This window comes from Blastomyces dermatitidis (assembly GCF_000003525.1).
Source record: "Blastomyces dermatitidis ER-3 genomic scaffold supercont1.1, whole genome shotgun sequence".
In the NCBI taxonomy this organism is placed as follows: domain Eukaryota; kingdom Fungi; phylum Ascomycota; class Eurotiomycetes; order Onygenales; family Ajellomycetaceae; genus Blastomyces; species Blastomyces dermatitidis.
The window spans coordinates 9,030,570-9,057,207 of NW_025544774.1; the positions used below are offsets into that span (position 1 = coordinate 9,030,570).

At 46.1% G+C, this 26,638-nt stretch overlaps 5 protein-coding genes across 9 annotated transcripts; 2 read left to right on the plus strand and 3 right to left on the minus strand.

Moving 5' to 3' along the window:
* Positions 1–4,492: 4,492 nt before the first annotated feature.
* On the minus strand, positions 4,493–8,869 carry BDCG_01189 (the record flags this gene model as incomplete). Of its 2 annotated transcripts, none has more annotated exons than XM_045416691.1 (2): positions 8,366–8,869; positions 4,493–8,304 (listed from the first exon to the last, which is right to left on the minus strand). In XM_045416691.1, the coding sequence occupies exon 2, from the start codon at positions 7,687–7,689 to the stop codon at positions 6,703–6,705; it is 987 nt and encodes a 328-aa protein (XP_045272357.1). In that variant the 5' UTR covers positions 7,690–8,304; positions 8,366–8,869. The 2 variants fall into 2 exon arrangements, with proteins under 2 accessions (XP_045272357.1, XP_045279483.1); XM_045416692.1 differs by lacking the exon at positions 8,366–8,869 and having other exon boundaries at positions 6,703–7,706; positions 7,766–7,793.
* Positions 8,870–10,160: 1,291 nt separating this feature from the next.
* Positions 10,161–20,581, minus strand: BDCG_01190 (dimethylallyl tryptophan synthase). 4 transcript variants are annotated; one of them, XM_045416694.1, is made up of 4 exons: positions 19,974–20,520; positions 19,594–19,812; positions 11,269–19,514; positions 10,161–11,200 (listed from the first exon to the last, which is right to left on the minus strand). In XM_045416694.1, exons 3-4 carry the CDS (start codon positions 12,477–12,479, stop codon positions 11,101–11,103), a joined length of 1,311 nt encoding a protein of 436 aa, XP_045279485.1. In that variant the 5' UTR covers positions 12,480–19,514; positions 19,594–19,812; positions 19,974–20,520; the 3' UTR covers positions 10,161–11,100. The 4 variants fall into 4 exon arrangements, with proteins under 4 accessions (XP_045279485.1, XP_045279486.1, XP_045279484.1 ...); XM_045416695.1 differs by having other exon boundaries at positions 11,269–15,047; positions 15,190–19,812; XM_045416696.1 differs by having other exon boundaries at positions 10,368–11,200; positions 11,269–19,517.
* Positions 13,736–20,097, plus strand: BDCG_01191 (d-lysergyl-peptide-synthetase; the record flags this gene model as incomplete). Its single annotated transcript, XM_045416697.1, has 3 exons — positions 13,736–14,170; positions 14,240–19,480; positions 19,534–20,097. The coding sequence occupies 3 exons, from the start codon at positions 13,736–13,738 to the stop codon at positions 19,702–19,704; spliced, it is 5,847 nt and encodes a 1,948-aa protein (XP_045272358.1). The 3' UTR covers positions 19,705–20,097.
* BDCG_01193 (uncharacterized protein) lies at positions 20,157–22,852 on the plus strand. Its single transcript, XM_045416698.1, has one exon. The coding sequence runs from the start codon at positions 21,671–21,673 to the stop codon at positions 22,124–22,126; it is 456 nt and encodes a 151-aa protein (XP_045272359.1). The 5' UTR covers positions 20,157–21,670; the 3' UTR covers positions 22,127–22,852.
* An 890-nt stretch (positions 22,853–23,742) lies between these two features.
* BDCG_01194 (uncharacterized protein) lies at positions 23,743–24,657 on the minus strand (the record flags this gene model as incomplete). The annotated part of the gene is made up of 1 exon (XM_045416699.1): positions 23,743–24,657. The coding sequence occupies one exon, from the start codon at positions 24,655–24,657 to the stop codon at positions 23,743–23,745; it is 915 nt and encodes a 304-aa protein (XP_045272360.1).
* Positions 24,658–26,638: the final 1,981 nt, after the last annotated feature.

Sequence of the window (26,638 nt, forward strand, 5' to 3'; positions counted from 1 at the left end):
GATGTGACAACCGGTTTTTCGGCGATCGGGAACCTCACATCACTACTGGCAATAATCTTGTCAGATTCGGGATGCCATAGGCGATATATCGATGTGCCACTGAATCCAATGATACGATAGGAATCGGCACGTGGAGAAAGCTTATCCGCGGGCCGCTGGGATCCATGCAAGTGAACAAAAACCTCTGCACCCAATCGGCGAAAATGCCTTACATTCGGCGGGGTATTCGTAAGTGCACACCAAGGAATCTTATGTGGACTTGGAACCACAGGGATCTCTGCAGTAGAGGGCCAAAATTTCGAGTTGTAAAGGACTGTAGATGTGGGAGTATTATTGGTTATTGCAACCACTGTCTCTAGAACATCTGCCCAGAACTTCTTAGGAAGATTACCTTTCAAAAGAGCAGCTCTAACCCGTCCCATGATAGTGCGGATTCCACGTTCGGAAACACCATCCTGATGTGGCGAATGTGGTGCCGTTGGTTCCCATTTGATACCATATGAATCCATAACTGTGTGCATACGTGTGGATCGGAAAACACCATCAATATCGGTCCGTAGAAAAGCAGGGGCTGTATACCCGAGATTACCCATGAATCTGAGCCACAACTCAAAGTATTGAACAGCTTCATCCTTGGACTTCAAAAAATATACCCAACGGTAGCGAGTTGCATCACAGGTGATGAGCATCCAGTATTTGGTCCCCTGGCGGGACTCTAAGGGGTGGTCAGAGAGGTCTTCCAATGTACGTCCGCCACCTGCAAGGTCAATATGGACCTTCTCAATGGGTCGGATAGATCTAGGCATCGGTGTTTTCGAATAATCTCGCGTCATACCAGCCTTGACACATTCCTCGCAAAAGAACTTAGTCTTAGGACCCTTAATTGTGACTCCAGTATGGGGATCCTTGGCCATAGCAATTATAGCACCAGCGTGGATGTGACCGAGGTCGTAATGCCAATCCAAAAGAGTCTTTGATATCTTTGATGTCTGTGTCTTGAGACCTGTATTCGTGTCCGCAGAATCGACATTATTAACAGTAGTGGCAGCAGCCACAGGAAAATCAACTTTTCGATCAAAATCGTACTCGTGGGGCATCATCGCAATATACTTGACTGCCCTGTTCGGATGATTGGGATCCTCATTGGACTCCCGTTCGTCGACCTTATATATGTTGTTCTGAGCGGTCCGGACTGCATGGAAAATAACACCGTTCGGGGCTCTGCAAATGAAAAAAGAGGGAATAGTGGAAGACAATGTAAATCGGAATCCCTGATCTTCAAGCTTCGCAAATGAGAGCAGGTTAACTGTAATATTAGGAATATAGTGAACATCCTGCAAGTTAACATCACCACCCTCAACCTCCAAGGTGACAGTCCCAATCTTCTTAACAAACCCAGTTCCCCCAGTGGCAGAATCGACAGAGATGTTACCATTAAAAGGTTTGATGTTTGAGAAAGAATGAAGCTCACCCGTCATATTCAGGCTTGCACATGTGTCCAAATACCAAGATCTAGAGGATGGTTTTCCAGTGACTGTGGAAGAGGAATAGGACTCAACCTTCGTAATTGCTGCATTTGCTGCTGGTTGAGAACTCATCAAGTCATCCTTCTTCTCTTCCTTCTTGTCATCCTTCTTGTCATCCTTCTTTCTCTTTTTATCAGGGTGTAAGATGAAACACCTGTCAACAGTATGTCCATATCTTCTGCAGTGGGTGCACTTCCATACAGGTGTGCTTTTGTCCTCATCTTTGTCCTTATCTTTGTCCTTGTCCTTTTTCGCAGTCACAGAATCAGCCTGAGGCTGCTTTTTCCGCTCGGTGGTGATCTTCTTGGATGTACGATTGGTCAGTTGCTTCATCAAATCATCAATATCAATGTTGATAATGGGTCCCTGGCCAGTGGAGAAAAACTCATCCAAACGTGTCTTGACAAACGGTCTTTGATAATCTTGTAGATTGTTGAGGAAGAGATCATGGTATATATCCTCAGTGCTCTGACAGAGCTCCTTGTGACGGGCAACAAGATAGCGGAAACGTCTCTGGAAAGTAAGATAATCATTCTCCTTGACTTGTAATTTTGTCAATTCCTTGAAGACATTAACTCGTTCCTCTGCCAGTGATATCGCATATTCCACATTGATCTTGTCCCACAGGGCCGCAGCATTGTCAGCTTCCAAGGTTCCAATAGTAGTTCGAACGTTTCCAACAAGACTCGATAGCATACGCCTATATAGAGACTTGGAACGGATCCTCCACTTCTCGGAGTCGATATGACGTGTAAAAGGGGATTCTCGTTGGGTCCTCAATAGGATGTCGGTTCCGCCAATAACTTCCGCATCAGCCAACATACCGACACGCCAGGCTTCATAATTAGAGCCATCAAATGTGGTCACTGATTTGGTGTCTAGTGCATATTTGACTTCCTTCTGGTATTCCCGCAACTCATCCCTCGTGGTGTCTCTTTGTGCAGGTGTAGTGAGATGTTGAGTGGTTTCAGCCGCAGCCATCTGGTTCCGTAGCATCATCTGCATAAGATCCATAAGATTGCCTGCGGTGCAATAGATAGGTTGATTCGGATCACCATTAAAAGTCGGCATTCCGGGGGTGGGGGACGGTGGAGGATTCGATGGGTTGGAATGAACAGATTCTGCAGATGGATGTTGGGGTTGACTCTGCTTTCCTTTGTCCTGAAGTTCCTCCGTTGTCTCATCATCAAATTCCATACTCTGGCGAAAACTGACCTCAGCCTCATCTTGCAAGTCAGGAGCTTCCTCATAATGAGTGGTCATCCTATCAATGAGTCGTCTAGTGGAGCGTGTGGTCCTGGGCCTTGAGCTGGACTCTGGAGTAACAGGCGTATCACTCATATCGAGGTGACTCTGCTTCTCCTAGGTGTGTAAAAAAAAAAGATAAAAAGTGATATCCTCCACAATGGAGAACGCGCTTTCTCAAAAAAAATAAAGTATATGAATCCGCTGACTGGCAGATTCAGGGAAAATGGAATATCTCTAATAAAGAGTAAGAGTCTTTCCAAAAAAGGTGAACTATCCGTGTCAAAAATGTGTTGGTACAACGTTCTAAAAAGAAAAACGTGCCATCCGGGCTATAACCTGTAGGATAGTTGAAGGTTGTATTGATAGATCTATCTACAGGAACATATTATAGTGGTGGGTCACGTGATCTAGTGGGATCGCTAACCGCAACGGCCGTAAGGGCCAACATGAGGAAGCGGGAAAAAATTAAGGGCTTTGATCAGCAACAATGACTGTTTTTCCCTTTTTTTTTCCTTTTTTTTTTTCTTTTTGTTATCTTTGAAAAGCAAACACGGGAAAAAAGAAACCGACCCAAACAAACGCTGTGGAGACTCGAGTCACTGGTCAGGTCAGGCAGGGTGTGTGTGGGTGTGTTGGTCGAGGACAACTTTTAGTGCACACTTAGTGGCTGCTGGAAGGGCTAATAGCTGCAGTAATAGCGGGGCCACAGCACAGATCAAGCAAGCTCAACTTGGAAGGAAGCTTTGCTCAGGCATGTTTTGTGAATTTGAGCAATTGAAAGGATTGATATTTACACCCGGCCAAGAGACACTACTTTTTTATAGATTTAGTGTGTACATGGTATTACAGTACTCCGTACATACAAAGTAACTAGTCTTGAATGTAGTTCTCAGTCTCTCTCTTTCACAGCTATAAGTCTGTACAGAGTAGTTACAGCACCTGCAGTTCTTACTATATAAATAATCATCGAACTATGTCAAAAAGATCATAGGACAGCTGACTCCTGCCAGCTGCAACCTGGCACTCATCTACTTAGTGTGGCTTGCTTGCTTTTTTCAGCCTCCGGGCCTCTCCGGGCATCCTCTAGATTTAACTACGGAGGATCCTCAAAAGTTTTGATTAGCGCTAAGAATGCTGTAATACTGTTACCATTTAATTCTCCAGCCCCCTGGGATTTAGGCTAGCTTTAGTTAAGCTGTAGCTGGTTATTCAGGTGCCACAGATATTAAACCTCCCCTTAGAACTCTGGTTAAGAGAGGGGATGGGAATTCTTTATCCTGTAACAAAGTTACACCTTAAATTCTTAGTGCTAATCAAAACTTTTGAGAGGATCCTCCGTAGAAAAGATGATAAGATGGCTGGCTTCTGTGAGCCGTGCTCAGCACCCATCTATATGTCGTGTCTTACTTGCCTGCTCTGACTTCTGAGCTTCTTCAGAGATCTCAGACTTACTCTTAGTTACAGTTAGGGGAATATGAGGATGAGATTATCATGCAGATTAGAGATGTAGAGAATCGTACTACTATACAGAGTAAGTTACATAACTTACTTACTTTACATCATAGAGTTCTTCTTGACTTGAAGATCTACTTGAGGACACTAGTAATTTTGTATGTAAGGGTGAATATACACTAAACCTATAAAAAGGTTGTGTATCTTGGCCAGATGTAAATATCAGACCTTCAATTGAAGCCTTGGAAGCAAGAGTGGTGTCACGCTTACAATAGTTTTATCAAGGAAATTATACCATGATGCTGATTGGGTAGTTATATCTAAAGCTGTGAAATTTATTTCTTGTGAATGAAGCTGAGACACGGAACAGACAACAGGGCTATGGAGGTAGGCAAGAGCATCAAAATACATATCGATAGATCAATTGCCATGGTGATCATACTACGTAGGAACCGGAACCTACTGTTTTGGTACAGCAGGGATTCACTCCTTATCGACGTGACATTCTAGTTTTTCCACTTTAGTCGCGGCCATGACGATTGTTGATAAGCTTCCCAAAAGCGGAAGATGATTTTAGCGAAGCCGATAGCACGTTGCGATGGCCACAGCAGACGATAAATACTATTTCCATTCCATCTTGAGAGCCATGTTATGTTGTTACTTTTCATACAATTGTTTCTATCTGTTTGACCCACGGAAGATTGAGAGATGAGCGAGACCACGAGGGAAGAAAAAAAAAAAAAATTTGAGGATGCAGAACAAAAGGGCAAAGGCTAGCAAACCCTAAGGGCCGTTCGCTGTGCCAAATGGTTCGTTAAGAGCGGTACCGTAAACTCTAAATTTTGCGCATTGATGACCACCCCTGTCTAGCCAATCGTTGAGCTGCAAATTCCCTTGTTCAAGGTATCCATCCGGCACTGTGTTGTTAAAGAGAGAGGGTCCTTGCGCGTTATTGGGCATATGTGGCGGAAGCGAAATAAGTTGGGTTTCCTATCAGTTTCCATATCCATGATGAGAGCCCATTCTTCTTTTGTATCATCGCAAGGGGGGGTTAAAATGTGTTGCTGTCGATATCGTTACCATTAGTTACTTGGCAGATTTGCTTGCTTCCTCAACAAGAGCGGTGAACAAACCGAAGCGCTAGGCGAGGACCCTAGACCCCGTAGCTTCGGAATAGCTTGCTTGGTTTCCCATACTTCCTTCCTGCCAGTTACCCTAGATTTTCAGTTCTCACTCTACATGTGGGACTAACTGCCTCTGCTTTGATTTCGGGCAAAGACGATAAATGCGAAAGTTAAGTGGATGATGTCTGTAAAAGGTGAAATGACGATTGCACCAAGAGAACCTTGTGAGAAGATGCCTCGGTCGGTTTTGGACCGTCAGTTTGGCGGGGTGGCCACACGGTGACGGGAGCTCCCAAACGCATGATTGTGCAGGAACATGCGGAGGGATGTTGAGACTCCTCGTTCTCAGGCAGTTATCCATCCGGGGTGATATTCATATTGCATTATCATCACCATCAATCATCAACAACTTCGTACCCGATATGCAGGTTTGGATTAGCCGTTGCGTTATCCATTTGCTCTCTTTCGCAACCCCTCTGGTCTCGTTCTCGCAATTCGCTTCGTTTGGCAGTGGTCTAGTGTTGACGCGACGATCGAAGTGATTATCTCTCCTCCAATCTATGCCTTCATGATACCATCACAGTAAGCCTCAATGCGTGCAGGTCATGATGGTGAGACTGCGGGGAGGTGGGTGTAAAGGGGGGGGGGAAATCGCGTCATTGATTGACAGCTGGCAGTCAGCCTGCAGGTGATAAACAATAGTTAATGTGCAGGCTCGGGCGCAGGCGCAAGCGTTGGGTAGAATTCTTGCCGGCTGGGGGCAACGAATCGCAAGCCGAACTGAAGACATTCGTCGTCATGCTGCTAAGCAAATAAGGCAGGATTTTAATATGCATGTATTTTGACGTCCTTCACGCCAAGAGCATGGCAAGTATTTCTCCATCGGGTACCCTTCTCCAACGGGGGAAGTCTTCTGCAGGCTCAACGCCCAGCATGGATATGCTGAAACGAATGATGAAAATTTCCCGCTTTATTTTCTCTCATACCTTACCTCTATAAAAAAATCTTATTCTTGTTTTGAAACATCCGTTTTTGTGGTGTGGATCTCAGAAAAAAGAAATCGCATCCTATAGGGTTGCATAAAGCCTCAAGGGATGAAAAAGCTCCGTGGGCTATCTCGTATCTGCTAATTCCCGGATGAGCTGGCACTGCCGAAGCTACCTGTCCTAAGTACGTACCATACAGCTCTTTACATAAGTTAAGAAAAGAAGATAGTTAAGCATAAACAGGTGCCTCCGTGATTAAAATCGTCTCTTCCCTGCTTGGGTCGCTTGAGGGAAACCATATGGACTCCACGAGAGTGAGTGGATGGACGAGAATGAAGCAAGCGAGGTCGTTGCCGATTCACCAAGCTATTCTAGTTCCCAATCTGTCTTCTCCCGCACGAATTTCACGAAGTCACTTAGCATACTATCCGTATACCAGTGACCCAGCCCTTCATACTCGTTCCACGAAACATTCATTCCCAGTGACTCAAAGCAAGTAACTGCTTCCCTCCCTAGACGGATAGGAACAGTCATATCTTCAACTCCATGGCCGAGAAAGAGTGGCGTGCGCTGGAATGGAAAATCATGAGAGGATGAGGGTAGCCCCGGAGGAAGCGGAATCTCAAGCTCCTTCCGGAAAAAATCGACTGCACTGCCAACCGTATCATTGCCAATCCTAGATTTGTTCTCAACTTCACCGTCTGTGCCAGAAGGCTGATTGACCTTCTCTCCATCCACAGCACCGCCAGCTAGAATAATTCTAACCCGCCTCTCAAATGGCAATCTCCCACAGAACCCAACAAGCGCACCTAATGCCTCCCTTCTCTCTCTCCCTTCTCCAACACCGTCCCACAACAGACATGCCACAAGACTGGTTGCGCATCCCTGACTCAACCCTCCCAAAAGAACGTTCTTCGCACCACCCTCCACCAATTCAACCTCGCGCTGTAGCAAGTCATGCAGGAACAGTGTCGACTCCCGCAGCCCATCGCTCTGCACAGAGTCTCGCTCAAGGGGAAACGGTCGGTCGCCGTTGTCATCTGCAGCTGACGAAGATGATGGCAACCACCATAGGTCAAACCATTGGTTGATGAGATCGTATTTATGCTGTGTAGGATACCGCCGGGGTGCAGTCGGGAAGACGAATTTTGCGTGCGGGAAGGCGTCTCTCAGGGTGAGCATTCCGAAAGGTGAATCAGGAGAGCGAAGCAGAGGAAGCGGGAAGGGTGTCGAGAGTATCTCGCGGCCAAAACTAGTACCGGTGCCGCCTCGGCCATGGAGTAGGATTATTGTATGCCTGTGAGATTTGAGAGGTTGGATGGTAACGGGAGTGGGATAGTCGGGATAGTTCATCTCGCTAGATACTCGGACTTAATGTCTTCAATATCCACTCTTTACTTAGTTTATCTTCGCCTGCTCAGATACATACATAGTTTGTCATGGGCGTGCGTGGTTACGTAGTGAATAAGGACGAGTTGGAAGTGGGGGGTAGTTGCATTGCACGTGGGCGCCATGTCGCTTATGCCCTGAATAAAACATAATGCTTCGTCATGATACTCTGTAACTAACTAGTTACAGTTTTGATGGTTATGTAGCACGTTATTTAGTCTGTAGATGAAATAAAGTTCCCAGTACCTGTTGCTAATGGCAACATGAAGCTAGTTAAATAGAAAGTATATTTTGTCCCCTCTACAACTCCAGATGCGAGGTGGTACTTACTGTACATTAATTTGACTAAAAAGAAAATCCCATTCTGAGAAACACACGTTTGGTCTATCATTTCTCAATAAAAACTCCTAGCCAAAAATGTTTTGTGCATTTAGCAATATTCTTGAGGCTGACGAGCTTCAAATCTTTTCCTTGAGACTTTCTCTCAAGCCATCCTCGAATGTTTTATCAACATTTACAGAGGGAGAACGGCGGGGGCTTAGTCGATGCATTTTCAGCGATAGAGTCGTCAGGCACTAACTATCAATACGTTTAGCTTCCGGAATTTTTCCAAAAAACCAACATTATTTATTATACTTACTGGCAGCAAGCGATTCATCAGCAGAACCGCGCACGGGTCGAAATATTAGCGGCCAATATCTTCCACATTTCGAAACCGCAGTGTTGCGCTTACAGGACAGCGGATCGTTCTGATCCAATCTATCCTCTATGCTATATGATATCCTGAGCGTTTCTAGGACCATCTAGCGATCTATATGCGATTGACGTCATTGAAGGGGTCAAACTGACAGCGCTTTCTAGTCATAAGCGTCATGGGCTACAGCACTACCATGGCAATGTCCCTCTGGACTGCGTATGCATTGTCGTGGGAGATCTCCATATCTGTACCCGGAGGCATAATAGACGGCTCCATAAAGTCGTGAAAGCGAATAGATAGCTCTGTAGAAAGTTGAACAACATCTGCCTCCTTAGCAGAACGATCACGAAGACTTGCAAATATGTGTGAAATTTCGCGCAACCACGAAAGCCGGAGGGTTGATTCCGTGCTAAATATGTATGTGAGTCACCATTTCCCATAAATGCAAGGTAAAGAGTTGTTTTGGAGGTTCTGATGTGCTGATTCTGTCTCAATACCCTAGATATCGATAAATATCTTGTTCGACCCAATGATGTTTGACAGCCATATCTTTGAGAAGGACAACCAACTCTGATCTTCCATAGCCAAGGGTCTGATCACTATGAATTCCATATCCGTCAAGGGTTGGCTAACGACGAAAACATTTTCATTTAGTTATTTCAAAATCGGTGGCATGTTGAGCAGTGTCTGGGGTAAAATCGAAGACCCTTGGTATTATCACATGCGCGCTGCCCGATGCGAGAACAGAAAGGCCAATGGTCCAATGCATATTGTGGAGCAGAGGGGAGGACTCCGTACCACACGGTTAATAACTCCTTCAAGTGCTTTGGACCACAGCTGCCTTTGTTGAATTGCAAAAAAATGGCCATGAGATGAATATATTGTCGGTGAGAGTCTGGAGTGTCTTGACCACGGGTGAAGTTGTACAGCAACAGCACCGATCATTTATTGACTGCATTGTGATATGCTGATAAAGTTTTCCTGGTCCATGAAGTCTAAGCAAGACCTGGAAACAACGATCATCCTATATTAATCCTATCTTAGCATACCGTCAGCAACTGCCCTAACCGGGTTGTCAAGCTCAGGGAGACCTCCGCTTGTGTAAATGGGCTATTTCAAGTACATGTTTTAGGCATCCAATTGTTTCCAACCAGCCTACCAAAATTGTTGTAACAGATGTCAGATCTATCTACTTCATTTACCCCACGTCGACGTTGAAGCATCGTCGATGAGGCAGGACAATCAAAACCACAGTAGAAACATCGGCACAAGAAATTAAGGGAGACCGCCCGTGGACTTCCGAAGAATCTTGGATTTTGATCTACCCAAGGCGAGAAAGGCATGACCCCCCTACACGCTTCGCTCATGATAAGGAGAAACAATTGTTTTAGTGCTTCGGGGAGCTAATATAAATATTCATTGAAAGGACAGAACTTCCCACAAAGTCTTGCTGTTGTGTAAAGCCGGGCAACTGTGTCACTTGTTTGCGGAGAAGGTGTTCATTCAAGAGTAGGATATGATGCTCAGAATGCACTAGAGCACCACCGGATATACTGGATGGAACGTACAATGACCTTTTATACGACGTAAATTCTTACGTACCTCCGTTCGATGTCAATTTCTAAATATCTCTGTGCTCTTCTCACTTCCGCTTTGTCCGGATATTTTAAAATATTTTTTGATATGTGGAACATTTGACATGTGCTGCTTTTTGAAAATAGAAGTCAGCTATTCCATCTGAATATCTGAGGTTTTAGATTAAATGTTTTAGATCTACTAAGGTTGCATAAAGTTGTAGAACATCTGTAATCAAATCACATGGCCTACTTGTTCCAAGGTGTGAAAAATCTCAGACAGCAGCACTATAGTTTCACTTCTACGGGTGATTCAAAGACTTCCTAAATCTACTGTGGATCATTAACCATTCAACTACAATGATCGAGTATCGTGCTCTATAAGATGGTACAGGTCAGCGATTTATCATTTCCAGTTAACCACCAGAGAGATACATATGCACAAGCCATCACATTTGTGCACCTCAAAAGGTAGCGAAGCCTGATTCGTCTCGATGCCGACTCTCATTCTACTCTAGAGCTTGACCATTGTGAAACCCAGCTTCTAGTTGGTAGCGATTCATCTGTCCTTTCTAGATAAATATCTCTTCTTGAATTATCAAAATGGTTAATATATTATCAGACGCTAAGTCTGTAAAGTAATGTACGATACATTTCCGGACAAAAAGAGGGAAGCGAAGACAACAGCAAATGGGCTGCGCTTCTTGTTCAGCAATTAGTTAAAAGAAGAAAAACAGGCGTCAGGGCTGGGATACTAGGCCTGGTGTGACGTAATTAGCATTGACTATCTCACCAACGGCCTGCATAAGATCAAAATGTATTCAGGTGGCATGTTCAACATATTAACTGGAAAAAATCGATAGACACAATAGAAACGAGCAATGACTGATGTCTACCAATATAGATTATCCTAATGTGCACATTTAAAGTATATGTCACAAGAGCACAGCTGGTTGGTTGGGGGAAGCCGAGAAAATATACCGAATGCTAACTAGGAGTGAATATTGACCCAGAGTGCTGGACATTGAAGATATCACAGCAGCTGCTGAGAAATCTGCGTGGAGACTCTTCACATGGATAGTCCCCGAGAGCTGGTTTAGTTGTTTAATGGTAGTATATTGTAGTGTATGGGCCGGTTTTCTCGGAGTAAGCGAACGATACCCACGCTTGAAAGTCCGTACTGGTTTCGATCTCGGACCCAGGCCTATGAACGGATTAGCAACGATCCAGCAAGAAGGGGGCCTTGGATACCGCTAAACGGAATTGACGTACATATACATTGGGATTAAAGAGGATACCTGAGAGCTGTAGGACTTTGCGAGCTCCGTGTATCCGTGTTTCTCAAAAAAGTTGGTGAGACCATCGGCGATAGCCTTATCACTAATACCTAGAGTTGGGAGGTAAATCTTTGGCTGCGGGCATCTCTTTCCAGGAAAAATTTCGAAATTACTGCATAGGGGGACTCGGTCAGGCGGGTCTCCTTCTCTATTGACTCGGTCCGGCATCGTGCGCGTTCCCGCAGGAATATTCATAGCCTCCCACAACTCCTTGAGTAATGACAATCCATACAATGTTTCTGGATCGTTAAGTTGTCCGCCGAGCGTCCAGATCCGTGTAATACTCTCAAAATCAACTTGAAGGTCGAAAATATATATCTTGAACCGGCTCTTTTTAGGATCGATGAGGTCGCAAGCAAGAAGCTCGATATCCATGGTTGGAGGCAATGTCTTGAGAAAGTTCTGCATCATTTCCAAGGAATGATCGCATGCCCCACCAGCTGCATGTCGAATTGCATCTAGTACTATGTCTTTTTGGGGTTTGCCTGTAATCATAGATTTCAGGCGCGGATAGAGATACAACTTCACTAGCACGTTGCCGTCTTTAAAATCCAAAGATATATTATGCTGAGTCTTGCATGGGAAATTGGCAAGGTCTATTTCTTTAGCGGCCAGTTTCTCTTCTTCATCAGTCACCAGGAACGAATTGCGTAATGCGTGGTATAGATCTGCATTCATCCCAATGCGTAACAGTTTGAATTTAGAAACAGCTTCATCCAAGGCGACTCTGTTAGTTTGGTCGCGGCCGGTATTTGTAGCATGGTTCGTAGCTTCAAAGTTCATTCGAATGACGGATTGATCCTTGGTGAAATTTTGGCTGAGTTCAAACGGTCCGATGCGTGATCCCATAGATGACTCGTAGCCTCCTGAGGTTCGTGAGAGCTTAAACGGGCCAAGGAAGGGGATGACGTTCAGGGCATAAAAGCATAGGCATTGAAATTGGTGTTGGACATCATATTTCGCGTCCGAAAGCAGTTTCCCCAAGACTGGGCCCGTTCGATTCCACCATTCTTCTTGATCAACATTGGGGAAAGTGAAGCACTTGTTCAACAAGTGGTATGACTGCGAATCTGCTGTATCCGATTGCTGGGGAAGAGTTTCTTGAGGGAGAGTCACGCCAGTCAAGGGGTTTTCGGTTGCCATCATGTGTTGCGGGAGCTGGTCAAAATATGAAGTTCAACGGCAAGTCCTCGTTGGAATTTTATTGATGGGTAAACCGGGATGGTTCCCCAGTTAAATACTGGATCTTAGTATATTCAGGAAGGGATGAAGCCGCAAGACGGAAATTTCACGACAGAATCTTTGTGATTTGGGATCTTATGCACTCAATCAAATTAGAGATTAGAAACTGCGCTCCAATGCCAGTACTACCCACTTCAGAACATCATTTCTGAATTTGTTAAAGCGGTCCCCAGGTGGCCTACCATCTTGAATGATTGTTTGCATCCATTGGACACTCTGCATCGATTACACCTAACAGGAAATCTTGATATTGGGTATCCATGTTGCTGGAATGGCTGGCTGACGGCTGCAAGTTTCGTTTCTGTTCCATTCGATGTAACTATCGCAGTAGCAACTTCGCCAAGCCTTCTTCGGTAGATCCGTAGCGATGCCCTCTCCAGCCGTAAAAACACATGTCTTTCCAACAATGCATGTAGAATGACCAGCAACCGTTCTCCCGGGTCTCCTCAATATCCTTAGACAATTTCTAGGTGGGTTGCGCAGACTAGATGTTCAATTGTCTTGCTTGCCGGAAGCTCGGGCGTATACGAATCTCAGATGTGGTCAATTGCTATTTTGTGGCACTAGAGAATAGACGAAATAGCTGGTCGGCATGGTGGGCTCACGTTTGGGATGAGGAATCATCTTCGGCCAGGGTTGGGATGTGGACTCAAGTCTGCCTAGAGCTGGGTTGATATGATTACAGGTAGGACAATCAGTGGTCATCCCATCGATTATGGCAAATATGATCTTCAGATGAGAAGCAAAAGCCATCGATTGGAATGACACACTGTGAAATTCCTATCTCTAGGTAGAATCAATTCGGAGAGCCTGGAGGCGGGTAGGGAAAGAAACAGGGAAACAGGGACACAAAACCGTAGAATGGAACAGGATAGCAAATCAATTCCCCCCGATCAATATGGAGCCGGATAGTCGAATGCCATTCATTGTCTCTAAACATAGGAGGCTCCAACATCTCGCTGACGCATGAGGCTTCTGGTGGAGTTTCTCTTCGATTCAATATATAATTGAAGTTTGCACAATACAGACACCCCACATAGACCATATATACCTTGAAATAATGTGAAGACCGATTAAAAGAACCTTTATGATTCAAGACATACACCGACAATTCTTAGATCATACGTGTAAATTTTGTTTGTCAGAACCCCGGGCGCGCAATGTCCGAACACAGAAAGCAGGAACGTCGTTGCATATTTCCCAAGTTAGATGCCTTCGGCCTAGAAGGTCGCCAATTTGAGTTGGTATATTTGGATCATGGTTGCCTCGAATACGTCACAAAACAGGCGGCCAAAGAGAATACCGCACCCCTGTTCGATCTAGTTCAATTTGGGTGGTCTATACTTCTTCACAAATACACCGACTCCGACACCGTCACTTTTGGCGTCGGAGAAGATCTGAAGGGGAATGTGATAGACCAGGTGGTAGCAGTGGTAGACGCAAGCTCTCCGATCTCCAACTCCGTCCGTCTTCAGAAACTTCGGGAATGGCCAACGGTGGAGTGTAGTCGCCACGAACATTTCAATACCTGCCTTCTGTGGGAGGACGTTGATACTCTAGGATGGATTTCGAACGATGGCGATCGCCTCCCAATGGTAAGAAATTCCATAATGTTGACTGTCAACATGGTTGCTCACAGTCCATTAACAATCGTGCCATTTTAGATTGGGGATATTTCAGTAATCGTGAACTCGTCAGCACTCGCACCACAAGTTTCGATGCGCTATTCAACTTCGATCTTGAGCCATCCCGCGGCTCGTAACGTGATTGCCACACTGGGTGCAATCCTCGGATGTCTTTCATGTAGCCCGTCGCGGGCACTTTCAGAGTCGCCGCTATTGGGTGATTATCACAAGCAGCAAATATCTGCATGGAATACCCGAGCACACACGTACCCTCTCGATTGTTGCATCCATGCACTATTCCATTTGCAATGTATGCTTCATCCCGATTCTCAAGCAGTATGTGCTTGGGATGGGGACATGACCTACCAAGACCTAGACGCCCTGTCTTGGAGGGTCCAGGCACGATTATCAGCCCTCGATGTTGGATCGGGATCCATAGTTCCTCTCCTTTTCGAAAAGTCTAAATGGGCAGTTGTTGCAATGTTAGGGGTCCTTAAGGCCGGTGCTGCCTTCGTTGCGTTGGACTCTGCGTATCCCGAAAAGCGCTTGCGGGATATCTGTGAAGATGTTGAAGCAGATGTCATCATCTGTGCCGATTGGCTAGTACAGCATCACTTAAGCTGCACAACAATAGCAGTTGGTGACTGTACTCGCTCTTGGGGGTTGGATCCGTCACCAAACCAGCCACGAGTACAATCCCACGACCCTGCATATGTAGTCTACACGTCAGGATCGACAGGAACGCCGAAAGGAATTGTAATTGAGCATGCCTCATTCTGCTCTAACGCAATCGCCAGCAGTGAAGCTCAAAATCTCGACAGTTCATCCAGGGTCCTCCAGTTCGCATCTTATGCCTTCGATATCAGTATTCATGAATGTTTGACTACGTTGATACTCGGAGGGTGCGTCTGTATCCCTTCCGAGTTTCAACGGCTGAATGACCTGAAAAATGCAGTTCGAGATTTACATGTCAATTGGGCAGAACTCACGCCAACGGTTGCCAAACTGTTAATGCCCGAAGATGTGCCGAGAGTGAAGACTCTTATTTTAGGCGGGGAATCCATGACATCATTGGACATAGCTCTGTGGCACGAAAAAGTGCACTTGATATGCGCTTATGGGCCTGCGGAATGCACCGTTGTTGCTAATGTGCAACCCCACGTGACTGAGCCGGGGAACATAGGGTTCTCGTTTGGCGGGTCATGTTGGATTGTAGATAAGGATAATCACAATTGCCTTGCAGCTATTGGGACAATCGGAGAGCTTGTAATCGGCGGCCCCATCGTTTCTCGAGGATATCTCAAGAGGCCCGAGCAGACCGCAGCTGCATTCATCAGCAGCCCCGAATGGGCATCAGAGTTTGGCATGGGCTCAGACCACCGGTTTTATAAAACAGGAGATCTGGCAAGATACAGTTCTGACGGCTCTATTGTCTACATTGGACGAAAGGACACGCAAGTTAAAGTATATGGACAAAGGGTTGAGCTCGGAGAAATTGAACACATCTCACAACAATGCCTCAAAGAAGCAATGGTTGTCGCCGAAATAATAACTCACGAAACACGAAGGTCTTCCTTGGTTCTATTCGTGGCCAAACAGCCGGTATTTACAGCGGAATTAGTCGCCAGTGTCACCATATGTGCCCCAGATAGAGAATTTCGCGAAGATGTAGCGCGCTTGAAAGTTCATTTGCAAAAAGCGCTCCCAACATATATGGTACCTGCAGCATACATCCCATTGGCTGCTATGCCTGTGACGCGAACAGGAAAGGTAAATCGGCGAGCGTTGCAAAACGCTGTCGGAAATTTACCAGAGACCCAGCTGAGAGATTACCGAATGGCTACTAGTGGGGATAGAGGTCTCAGCCCGGCAGAAACTCCTATTGAGGAGCTTGTCCAACAGTTACTTGCGACAGTTCTCGGTCTGCCATTGACCACCGTTGGAATGGATGATAACTTTTTAAGACTGGGTGGAGACTCTGTCTCTGCAGTCAGGTTTGTGGAAACAGCACGTCAACAGGGGCTCAAAATCACGGTGGAATCTCTGTTCGCCGATCAATCGATTTCCAATTTGGCACGTAATATAGCAGCAGATCAAGCGAACCACGATCAACAACAACCGCCGCCGTTTTCCCTGTTGAACTCCATGGGAAAGGGGACGATGATCTCGAGCGCAGCGAGCAAATGCTGCATCCGCCCTGAAAGCATTCAAGACATATATCCTTGCACGCCCTTGCAAGAGTCTTTCATTGCATACACGGCAAGATCGCCTGGCTCACTTCAATGTAGTTTCCACTTTCAAATGGCAAGACACGTCGATGTGGCTCGGTTTAAGAGAGCGTGGGCAGAGGTTTGCGATGGACATCCCATTCTGCGGACGAGAATTATTCTGGCAGATTCACTTCAAGCATTCCAGGTTGTGAGTTCCGAAGGGGGCCCACAATGTCAATTGATTGAAAATGAATTGGAATTTCCTGAACAATTCATGTCGCTCGGGGCACCCCTAGTTTCAACTTCACTTGCTGGTGAAGGGAACGAGGAAGTACCATTGACTTTCACCCTCACAATTCATCATGCTCTGTTTGATGGATGGTCATACCAGCGTATCTTGGATGCCACTGAAAATGCATATAACGGAATACACTTACCATCGCAGCCTTTCACGCTATTTATAGAGTATGTCAACCGTTTGAATCCCGGGCTTGCGCGTCATTTCTGGAGTGCAGAGTTCCAAGGGCTGCGAACAATAGGATTTCCATGTCCACTCGTCCCGGTAGGGTACAGCCCAATGTCCATCAGAACCGTCACCCGGCACATTGTGATTTCCGAATGGCCAAGGGGTAGTTATACTTCATCCACAGTGATTAGATTGGCGTTCGCCACCCTTCTTTCATGGTATATGGAAACCAATGACGTGGTCTTCGGGGTCACTGTGGCTGGTCGCGGCGCTCCGGTCCCTGGGATCTATCAAATGACAGGACCCACCATAGCTACGTTTCCGCTTCGCACTATACTTCACCCTGCCCTAAGCATCGAAGAAACACTCAGGGAAATGCAAGAGCACGCAACCAAACTGATTCAGTTCGAACAGACAGGATTGCGACGAATCAGAAGTTATGGACAAGAAGCATCTGCAGCGTGTGATTTCCAAACCTTGCTCGTTATACAGCCACGGAAGACTACAGTCTCTTCCAACCTGTTTACGGAATCTCCGGACAATTCCGCCGAACAGCTGAAATTTAGCACCCATCCGCTAACAATGGTGTGTGAACTCTCCGGGGAACGGTCATTGTCTATCACTGCCGTTTTTGATAGCTGTGTTTTGAAGCACGATGAGACGCAGATAATGCTGGAGCGCTTTGACCATGTCCTCCACAGTATTACAGATAATCCAGCCCAAAGAATCGGGAGCTTAATTCCCAATATAGGGCAACGGATGAACGAGTCCGGTCTCTTGCGCGACGCTGAGTACCAAGCACAAAACTACCTAGGCAAACAGTACCAAGTGGTCGTTGAAATGGTTTGCCCCAAAGATCTGTGTGAAGAGAGGCTCACTGTCTTTGTTTGCGAGAACTCGGGACATCAAAACACAGAGGCAGCGCTCTTCGCTGTTCCAGAGGAGAAGTTCAAGCTCAAACTTTGTGAGCTGATGGATTATATGAACAGAGCTCTCTCTTGGAGTATGTTGCCGATTCTCTGTCTCCCAATCAATTATGTACCGCGGACGGCTGCCGCCCAGCCCGACAAAGACCTCCTGCGATTCGCGGTTTCTCAGAAAAACTTAAGCTCCCTCCAACCGATTATATCATGCCCCAATGAATCTCAGGGCCCGGTGTCGGAACACGAGGAAAAATTTAGAAACATTATTGCACGAGTCATCGGTGTGGAAACAGACGAGGTCGGTATCGACGATGACTTCTTCAGACTAGGCGGTGACTCGATCTCTGCAATACAGTTGGTCACTCTGTGCAGAGAAGATGGCTTGTCGCTGACCGCTATGGATGTTTTCGACGCAAAAACCGTCAAACTCATAGCATCGAAAGCAAAGCCTTCTATGGAGCTAACACCACCATCCACACCTAGTGAAAGGAAACAACAGATGGCCCGGTTCGCTTTGCTTTCCTTGTCACCTGCTGAAGAAGATAAATTCGAATTCAGGCTCAAAGCTAACCTGGGAATTGCTTACGACGAAATAGAAGATGCGTACCCATGCACCCGGGTGCATGAAGGGCTTCTTGTCACCCAGTCGCTGAATGCCTTTGAATACCAGTCTTATACCATATGGGAAGTAACTTCAAAAGTCCCCCAGTGTGCTGTGTGGCCAGTGCGTCTAGGAAATGCATGGGAGGATGTTGTACGGCGCCACCCGGCCCTGAGAACGATTTTGTTTAGTCGCGGAACCAACGGCCAGGAGAAGACCCACGTTGTACGGAAGACATCAAATATCAAAGTCCAAATCCTCTCATGTACGGATAACGAAGTTACGGATCTGTTGCGCAAGTCTTCCTTGAGTAACAGAGACATCGGTGCGCTTCCATATCAATTCACCATCTGCAAAACCGAATCCGGTCGTATTTTCTGCAAGCTCGAGGGAAATGACGCTTTTCTAGATGCAACTTCACTCCTAATAATATTACGAGAGCTGTCAAAGGCGTACAGAGGACAGCTCTCTTCCTCCCCAGCCCCGCTATACAGATCCGCCGTTGCATACTTTTACGATATCGCTGATTTCAAAAGCCAGATGGACTACTGGAAACCCCAAATGGTCGATATCCAACCTTGCATGTTTCCCCGAATCCAAAGTAAGGGATGTCAAAAGGGGCTTCGCACCATGAGTAGAGAAGTTGCTGATAAAGCTTTGCTGAATCGCTTCTGCCTTGATAAGGGGGTCACCAAGAGCAACCTTTTTCAGATTGCCTGGGGTATGGTATTGCGAAAATACACGCAGTTGGACGACGTGTGTTTTGGAACGGTTATATCTGGGCGTGACGTTCCGATCCCGGAAATCCATAATATCATTGGCTCATTTTTCAACGTGCTTGTTTGTCGATTACGATTCACGATTGAAGACAGGTGTAGCGATGTCTTAGCGAGAAACCAGGCAGAGAACAGAAACCGGCTGCGAAATGGATGTTGCTCACTAATAGATGTTTTGCAACAGTCCAGGCATTTCGGAAAACCGCTATTCAATACCTGCATGTCGGTAGAACAGCCTTTGTCAACTGAAAACGGGGAGGCCGAAATTCGTTTCAAAGAGGTAGAGACGTATGAGGCGACGGAGGTAGGTCATTAACATCGTTCCATGAGAAGTCGAGCTACTGACAGTGGGAATAGTATGACATTATTATCAACATCTGCGTCGGGAAGGAAACGGTCGAAGCTACGTTCACGTACTGGGCTTCAGTACTGGAAGATTCCAAACTCGTTCTCGTTGCCGATGAATTTGGAGAATCCATATCCCAGATTCTCAGCCGTGGCAAATCAACTGATACTTTATTGCTGTAATTTGCGAAAAAATCCCTAGATTAATAGTGCGTGAAGTTCGTAATGTACTGTACATTGTGACATGGAACTCTGCGTTCACGACGGTTTAGCTGTCATTCCGGGCAGATCCTGCATAATAGAAATGGCAGACAATGGGTCCCAATTGTGTAACAGTTAGTATACAATTAGAATAGGCTCGCTTACTGGGGATTATCCCCCCTCTTTCAATGCAACCTCGGTCAACGGATAACATCTACTCAATATGCCTGTGACAGGAGTTAAGGACGTACCAATGATAGCCGCAAAGTAAGTTTTGAAGAGAGGTCGATTACCAAAGGCTTTCCCGTTATCGATGGTAGTCCCAGAAATGCAACTACAGAAGACTGATGAAATTCTGAGAAACTGAAACGTCTATGATCAATGTAATTCATTGGCGAGATTGAAGACCGTGCAGGAAATTGAACACTTGACTGTCATGATCGACACACGCGAGAACAGTGATCGAGGACGGGCGCCCACCGGTAGCCTTCTTTTATAAGGGAAACAGCATGTCGTCTGCGGCTGTTAAACGTCCTGTGTCCAGAATGCCGCGTTTACGATATTTTGTGGATGACCAATGGTTGATCAAAGTGTCCATCCAGCCCTCGGGATCCCTAGAGTGACTGCTCTTCTTAACAGAAGATTTTCACCGCGTACAAATATCTCCCCATAAGCCATGATAAAGTGACGGTTATCAGCTTAGGTTTTCGGCGCGTGGGACTCCACCCGTCGTTGTGGCTATGGTCATGGTGGTTGGGAAAAAGCCGAACAGATCATGGTCGAAGCGGCGTTGGACGTTGGAAGCCTCGTGTTGTGTCACTTGTGTCATTGGTTGATGGCATCTGCTAGTGCGGCTGGGATTGCCCTCATTTGCTGGCTCAGCCTTAAATCAACCACATCCCAAACACGAAGTCAACTTGTCGACGTTCCAAGTCGTTGGCTCGTTGGTAGCTTATCCCTATGGAACTTTTTGACAGGGTGTTTATCTTGTCTCCATTCGATGTCAGCGGCATTCATCAAGCCGCCCTGCTGTGATAACTACCTGAGACACGCATCCTGGCCTCGGAACTACTCGTGTACATGTACACACACAGCTGCCAACTGAATCAACTTCTCCACCCCGTGTCCCGTGTCGTTGAAATTCGAAAGTTGATGCTGAATAGGGCTGGTGAAATTTTGAAATTTCTTTTTTCTTGCGTAATTTCCGAAATTTAACGTCAAGAAAATCTCGGAAGCCAAAGCACATATAAAATGCGAAGGTGCTTTGGCTAGCCCCAGCTGGCCCGGGCCCAGCAAAGTACCCAGAAGGGGAAAGAAACGCGGTTGGCTGAAGTTCGATCGAGGGCTTGGCTATGAATGGATCTTTCTTGGTGTCTCGAATTCTTACCAGGCCAGATCCAAATATGTTCTCACATTCGCTGGAAATGTTTGCTCTGCTAGCACACTTCGACAAGCTAGTTTCAGTTGCAGGAACGAGCTGTGCCTAGCAACTCAGATGGCGCTGATAGCGTGGATCGACGAAGTTTTCGCTTCCAGTTCGGCGCTGTGGTTCACCAAGTTTCATTTTTAGGTTTACCTCCTCCTCGTCACTTGTCAAATACGGGCATCAACAGGTTGGCTGGCATTGGCAGGAATGCAGCCGTGAGATTTAATCTATGGACAAAAGGTAGAGGTAGATCTTCGTATAAAATAAGCAAGCTGACATGTACAAAGGAACTCCCCCGGAGTTGCGTCTCTTCCCACTTTATCAAATCTTACTGCATATAAAGGAGGCTTTCTACCCCTGTTTCATGGTTGGATTTTCTCACTGGAAATTCTCAAGCCTATCTAGCTGTCTTGATTTAATTGACATCCGTTCCGAACCATATTTCCTGACTGCTATCATTCACATAGCCACATTCCAATCCCAACGACAAGACTCGGACCACCCCAAAATTCGATTTTACAAATGTCTTCCTCTACTTTCTCTCTCAAAGGGTTGCTACTCCTAGCCATGACCTTGGGCGCACTCGCCAACCCTCTACCGGGTCCCAAAGTCGGATGCGTACAGTGCGGCCCCAAAACTTGCATCAAGGGAGAGGTGTGCTGCAACGAGAGCTGCGGCATTTGTGCCCGGCCGGGCCAGGGGTGTACTAAAATGTTCTGCCCACCAACGCCCGTCAAATGTGGGACAACCACCTGCCCTCAAGGCGAGGTCTGCTGCAACGAAAGCTGCGGTTTCTGCACTCCGCCCGGTGGAAAGTGCACGGAGCAACATTGCGAACCAGCTCAATGCGGTCGGAGGGTATGCCCTACAGGCCAGGTGTGCTGTAATTCCAGTTGTGGAATATGCACTCCTCCGGGTGGGCCTTGCACCCAGCAACTTTGCGTACACAGTTATGACGACGCTGGAAAGCAGAACTAAGATGATTCAATCATGCTTTGGAATACTTAGTTTTATGGTTATGAACTTTGATATTCTGGCTGCAGGAAGCTTTTGGCTGCGGGAAACAGTTACAGCTATTTTGTCTTTAAAGAGGCCCGGTCTTGGATGGGTGGCTTTACTTCGAATTACTCTCCTACTCGTGTTGTGGTCAGTTCGATATGAGCTATGTATGGCACATGTACCCCCACGCTGCATGACATTGTTACGAAGTCAAGATTTTGCAATGAAAAAAGAACTATTCTTTCCATTATTGCTACAGCCTACTCTACTTCAAGTTATTTATCTTCCCTTTTCTTCATATGTTTTCCAGCTAATCCCCGTATTATTGAACAACTAGTTTGAGAAACGCATGAAAGCGTAGAGAATTTACATTATTTATAAACAGAGAACTGATTCGCAGAGAATGCTGCGGTGCCAATCTCGATCTTCCCCCTCTATCCATGCGTTAGAACTCGGCTTTATGACTATATACCGTTACTTGAACCATTTTCAATAGTAAAATCCAATCTCACAAACTATAGCGCAAAACTGTACAACGCGATATGATTCTGTTTCTTCGACTGTTTTGTTGCATGTCATTTTCATCGACGGTTACGCGCCAATGGTGACATTTTCGTCTCTTTTTTACAAAAAATACAAGTAATGTTGCGATGATAATTTCATTGTGATGAGATACACTGAAATCTGAAATCTTATTATGAGAGCTCAATACAGAGTAAGAGATTCAAATTGTAAAATCTCTGAAGTTTCACTGAAACTGTGTGATATAAGAGCTGACTCAGCTCTCTGAGTCTTGTTATATCTATTCCGTAGTTTTACTGAGTTTTAAGGAGAATTAGTAAATTATTTTATTTTATTTTATGTTTGTTTGTCGTAAGGGATGGATAAGCTTGGATAATGCTCAGTTTTCTGTTCTTTTTGTTAGGGAATTGGCACCAAAAGGCCCTCTGATCACAGCAGCGATGGACTTTTTTTATGATGAGCATCCAGGGGAAAGACTCAAGGCCGCGAGGAGCCGAGTTTGGTGAATTACATTTTATGTTACATACTGTAGGAAAACTGAAAAATTATTATTGAAATAGATTTATAGATACAATCGCCCATTCCCCGTTCATCCATTCTGATTATATTAAAGAGGTCAAATTCGCCTCTCTCACAGTTAGGTTGTCCAAGCTAGTAGCGGTTTCAGGGATGAAAATTTTCCTTTGTGCAGGAATACAAAAGACAATTTGTAAAAGTTGTAGGAAAAAATATAGATGTCGTGATATATAGTAAATGGTATGTAAAGACACAATACATGGCAATATTTAAAAAGAAAGATATTAAGATATGATGCTGGTAGATTCAAATTGCGTTTGTGCCCGTGCAAGAAAATGTTCGTAGGTGTTCTTGATCAGTCAATTATTACCTCATGAATGTCAATAGAGGGCGTCAAATAAAAAATTGAGAAGAAGAGGAGGGAAAAAAGGAGAGAAAGAAAAGAACCAAATCCCGCAGATAAACCCAAATCAACCCCGAACTTGTCCTGAAACCCCGTCACTAGAAAATAGCAAAGACGATAAAGCAGGAAAGTTACTTAAATCATGATCACACTCTCAAAAAATCTCCAAATCCTCAAACTCCACGACCAGTCCATCGGGCCCTGTTCCATCGACCATGGGGTGATTTCCAGTACCATTTCCACCAGCCCCAGTCCCAGCCCCTTGTCCTGGTCCCTGAGTCGCATCTCGGACAAAACGACTCCTATTCCTCGTCGCCCAGGCACTACTATTCATTGAAAAATTTGCTGGACGACTAGCATACACACCGACATGGACACTCTTGTCCTCGACACCCCAAAAGAACCAGGTGACCTCGCGGAGCTTTCGCCAGGTATTACTCAGCGCACCAGGCGTGCATGGGTAAGGGGTGACTGCTGAAGGCAGCTGATACCATACCCAGAGTGAGTGGCCAACGCGCTCGAGCTTTATCCGCAGCGAGTTGATTGTTGTGGGCTGGTTGGGCATGGCCAAGGGGGACAGACACCAATCTGCACCATCCGCCGTAGCACTGACGGAGGAAGCGTTGACGGTTCCAGATGAAAATTCCAGACCAGCCTTTACCCATTTGCAGGGGGTGTGGCGGGGTGCCTGCGGGTATGGAGGTGGTGCTGGTTGCTCTCGAGGTGATTGGGCCGACGGGATGATGTGAGTATTATTATCATTAACATTATTACGACCGATATTCGACCGTGGCGGTGTTTGCTGGGAAGGTGCTGGGCCTGCGAATATAACTAAGCCGCCCTGGTCCCATTCCATCTCCCAGTCTGCAGTGACTGTCACTTCTGCAATAACGAATGGTTGCAGGAGTGAAGTGAACAAAATAGGCGCTGTCGAGGTGTCGCCGTCCGGCGGTTTGCGCCATAAATCAGTGTTGGGTGCTGCGGCCAATGTAAAATAGTCCATGCGCTCCGGAAAGGAGAAACTTGGCGGCAGGTTCAGCGCCGTAAAACATGATCTGTCGGGGGGCATTGTTTATTAAGTCCAATCCTAAATTGTGTTCGCAGGTTGATTTTATATATATCAAGAATGTCGCTCCCGGGACGTAAGATTCCTTCCTAGCTTCCTCAGCAACCTGGATCCGTTTGTTTTCGCGACTTGTCTGACAAAGAAACCAGGAGTTTCTAAGCGAACCGCCGTTGCTGGAGGTCGCTGGAGCTACACCAGCGAAAGGACCGGTTGGGGGTCGAGAACGGCAGCCTTAGCGCCACTAGCTACCCGGTGGAAATTGCAATAGGAACAATAAAATGTAGGCAACTAATTAAAGGCCCCGGGAAGCCTCCTTTTGCGCGTTTATGGGTAAAGGCGAGGCGAGCTTCTGATCCTCGCGTCCAAAGCGCGTAGTCCTAGAGGTAGTATCCAATTGGCGTGAAGCACCCTTGCAACTGCAGGAGTAGAATTGTTGAAAGGGTCCGAAGCAGCCGCAATTATAACAGGGAGGAGGAAATATGCGGGTCGAATTGAGGGGATAACTATCCAGCAACGAAGGATGAGAAGTCAGCTTCGAGCTGTGTGACGCACCTTTATTCTGGCGCGGGAGGACGAATTGAGAATGTAGCGAGCGGAATGGTCAACGATGGAAAGAAGATAATAATTTGATGTCTTCAACAATTGTTCTGAGGAATTTAAGACACCACCCAAAACCCGTCTGCCGACACCGGTGCAAATATGTAGGAGTATATATAGAGTAGTAATTAAGGATTTGAAGCAATTCGTAGAACAGTCATTTCGTAATTAAGGAATTAAATAATTAAGTGGCGGATTAAATGCTCCGTAGGCTCATAGAATCCAATTTTCTCGATGAGAAGATCTCCAGGGAGGCGCCTGTGGTGGAGATGGTGAGCTCCAGTACAGCTGGCCTGGTCAGACGGTGTGGCGTTTGCTTTTCCGGCCAAAGAATGAACGACAAGAATGAAACACAACGAGTGAATGAAACAGAACAGAGAGAAGGCAAAATAGAATTATATCCTCGTCATTCCTGTAACTAGACAGGGAAGATTGAAAAAGAAGGAGAGAGGGAAAGGGGATTGAGAGAGTGGGAGAAAAAGCTGAATGGAGGGGAGATAGCGACATTTTCCGAGCAGAAAAATGCGCAAAACCAGAGTATGCACGCACACGCGGCAACTTCCCAAGTATATACGGTATTTTGCTTTACTGGGGAACGAATGTGCTTTTCCTATCTAGCTACGGCCTTTGCCAACAAGGGAAAGAAAAAAAAAAAATCTCCATCTTCCTCTGACAGCTCTTCCCGGATGGCCCAGACACAACAATGGCCTTGCATGCGCATCTTGCATAGTTAGGCCCTGGCTTCTGCCTCCGGTGACGGCCGCATAAGACGCAGGCTCTGTGTGCGATTTGGAGGGACTGCTGGCCAACCAGCAAATGCCATGCCGCGGACGATTTTATTTGCTTCCCTGAATGTTACCTTGCCGAAAGAGGCCCCGGGCGTGTTAACCAGCCAAGCCAGCAAGGGGTCACACCCAGGCCATAGAAAATCTGTGGTTTCAGCGGCTAACAGGCATGCGATGCGAAGTTGTTCAACGCCGCCCATTTATGCCGCTTTTGATAGCCCTGGCTAGTATTTTTTGCCACCACGACCGGCAGAGCTGGAATGATAACGATGGTATGGTATTGCTGTAATTGCAGGCCTGTGAGGATCTTCGGATAAATTATTGAATATATGACTTCCGCGGACACTCTTTTTTACGGCTACTTTCAAACGCCCAAGAAAACGCAGCGCAAGGAGGGTATCCCAGGAGTTGGAAGGGCTCAAAAACCAAATTCTGCAATATCCTTAATTTTACCTCAAGGATTGTGATGCGCCGCGCAGCGTTGCGAGTTTTTTTTATTCATGCATCGAAATGCAGCCGTTCTCGGAGCCGTGCCTCCAAGCGAGGGAAACAGCACAGAACCTGCCAGCAGATTATGAAAAAAACAAATACCCGTATGGTTG

Excerpts from the sequence above, each read along its gene's own strand:
- BDCG_01193 (XM_045416698.1), top strand. The coding sequence starts at position 21,671 with ATGTCTTCCTCTACTTTCTCTCTCAAAGGGTTGCTACTCCTAGCCATG.
- BDCG_01190 (XM_045416693.1), bottom strand. The coding sequence starts at position 12,479 with ATGATGGCAACCGAAAACCCCTTGACTGGCGTGACTCTCCCTCAAGAA. Across the intron at positions 11,201-11,268 it reads TCTTTAATCCCAATGTATAT|GCCTGGGTCCGAGATCGAAA; the intron begins GTACGTCAATTC and ends ATCCGTTCATAG.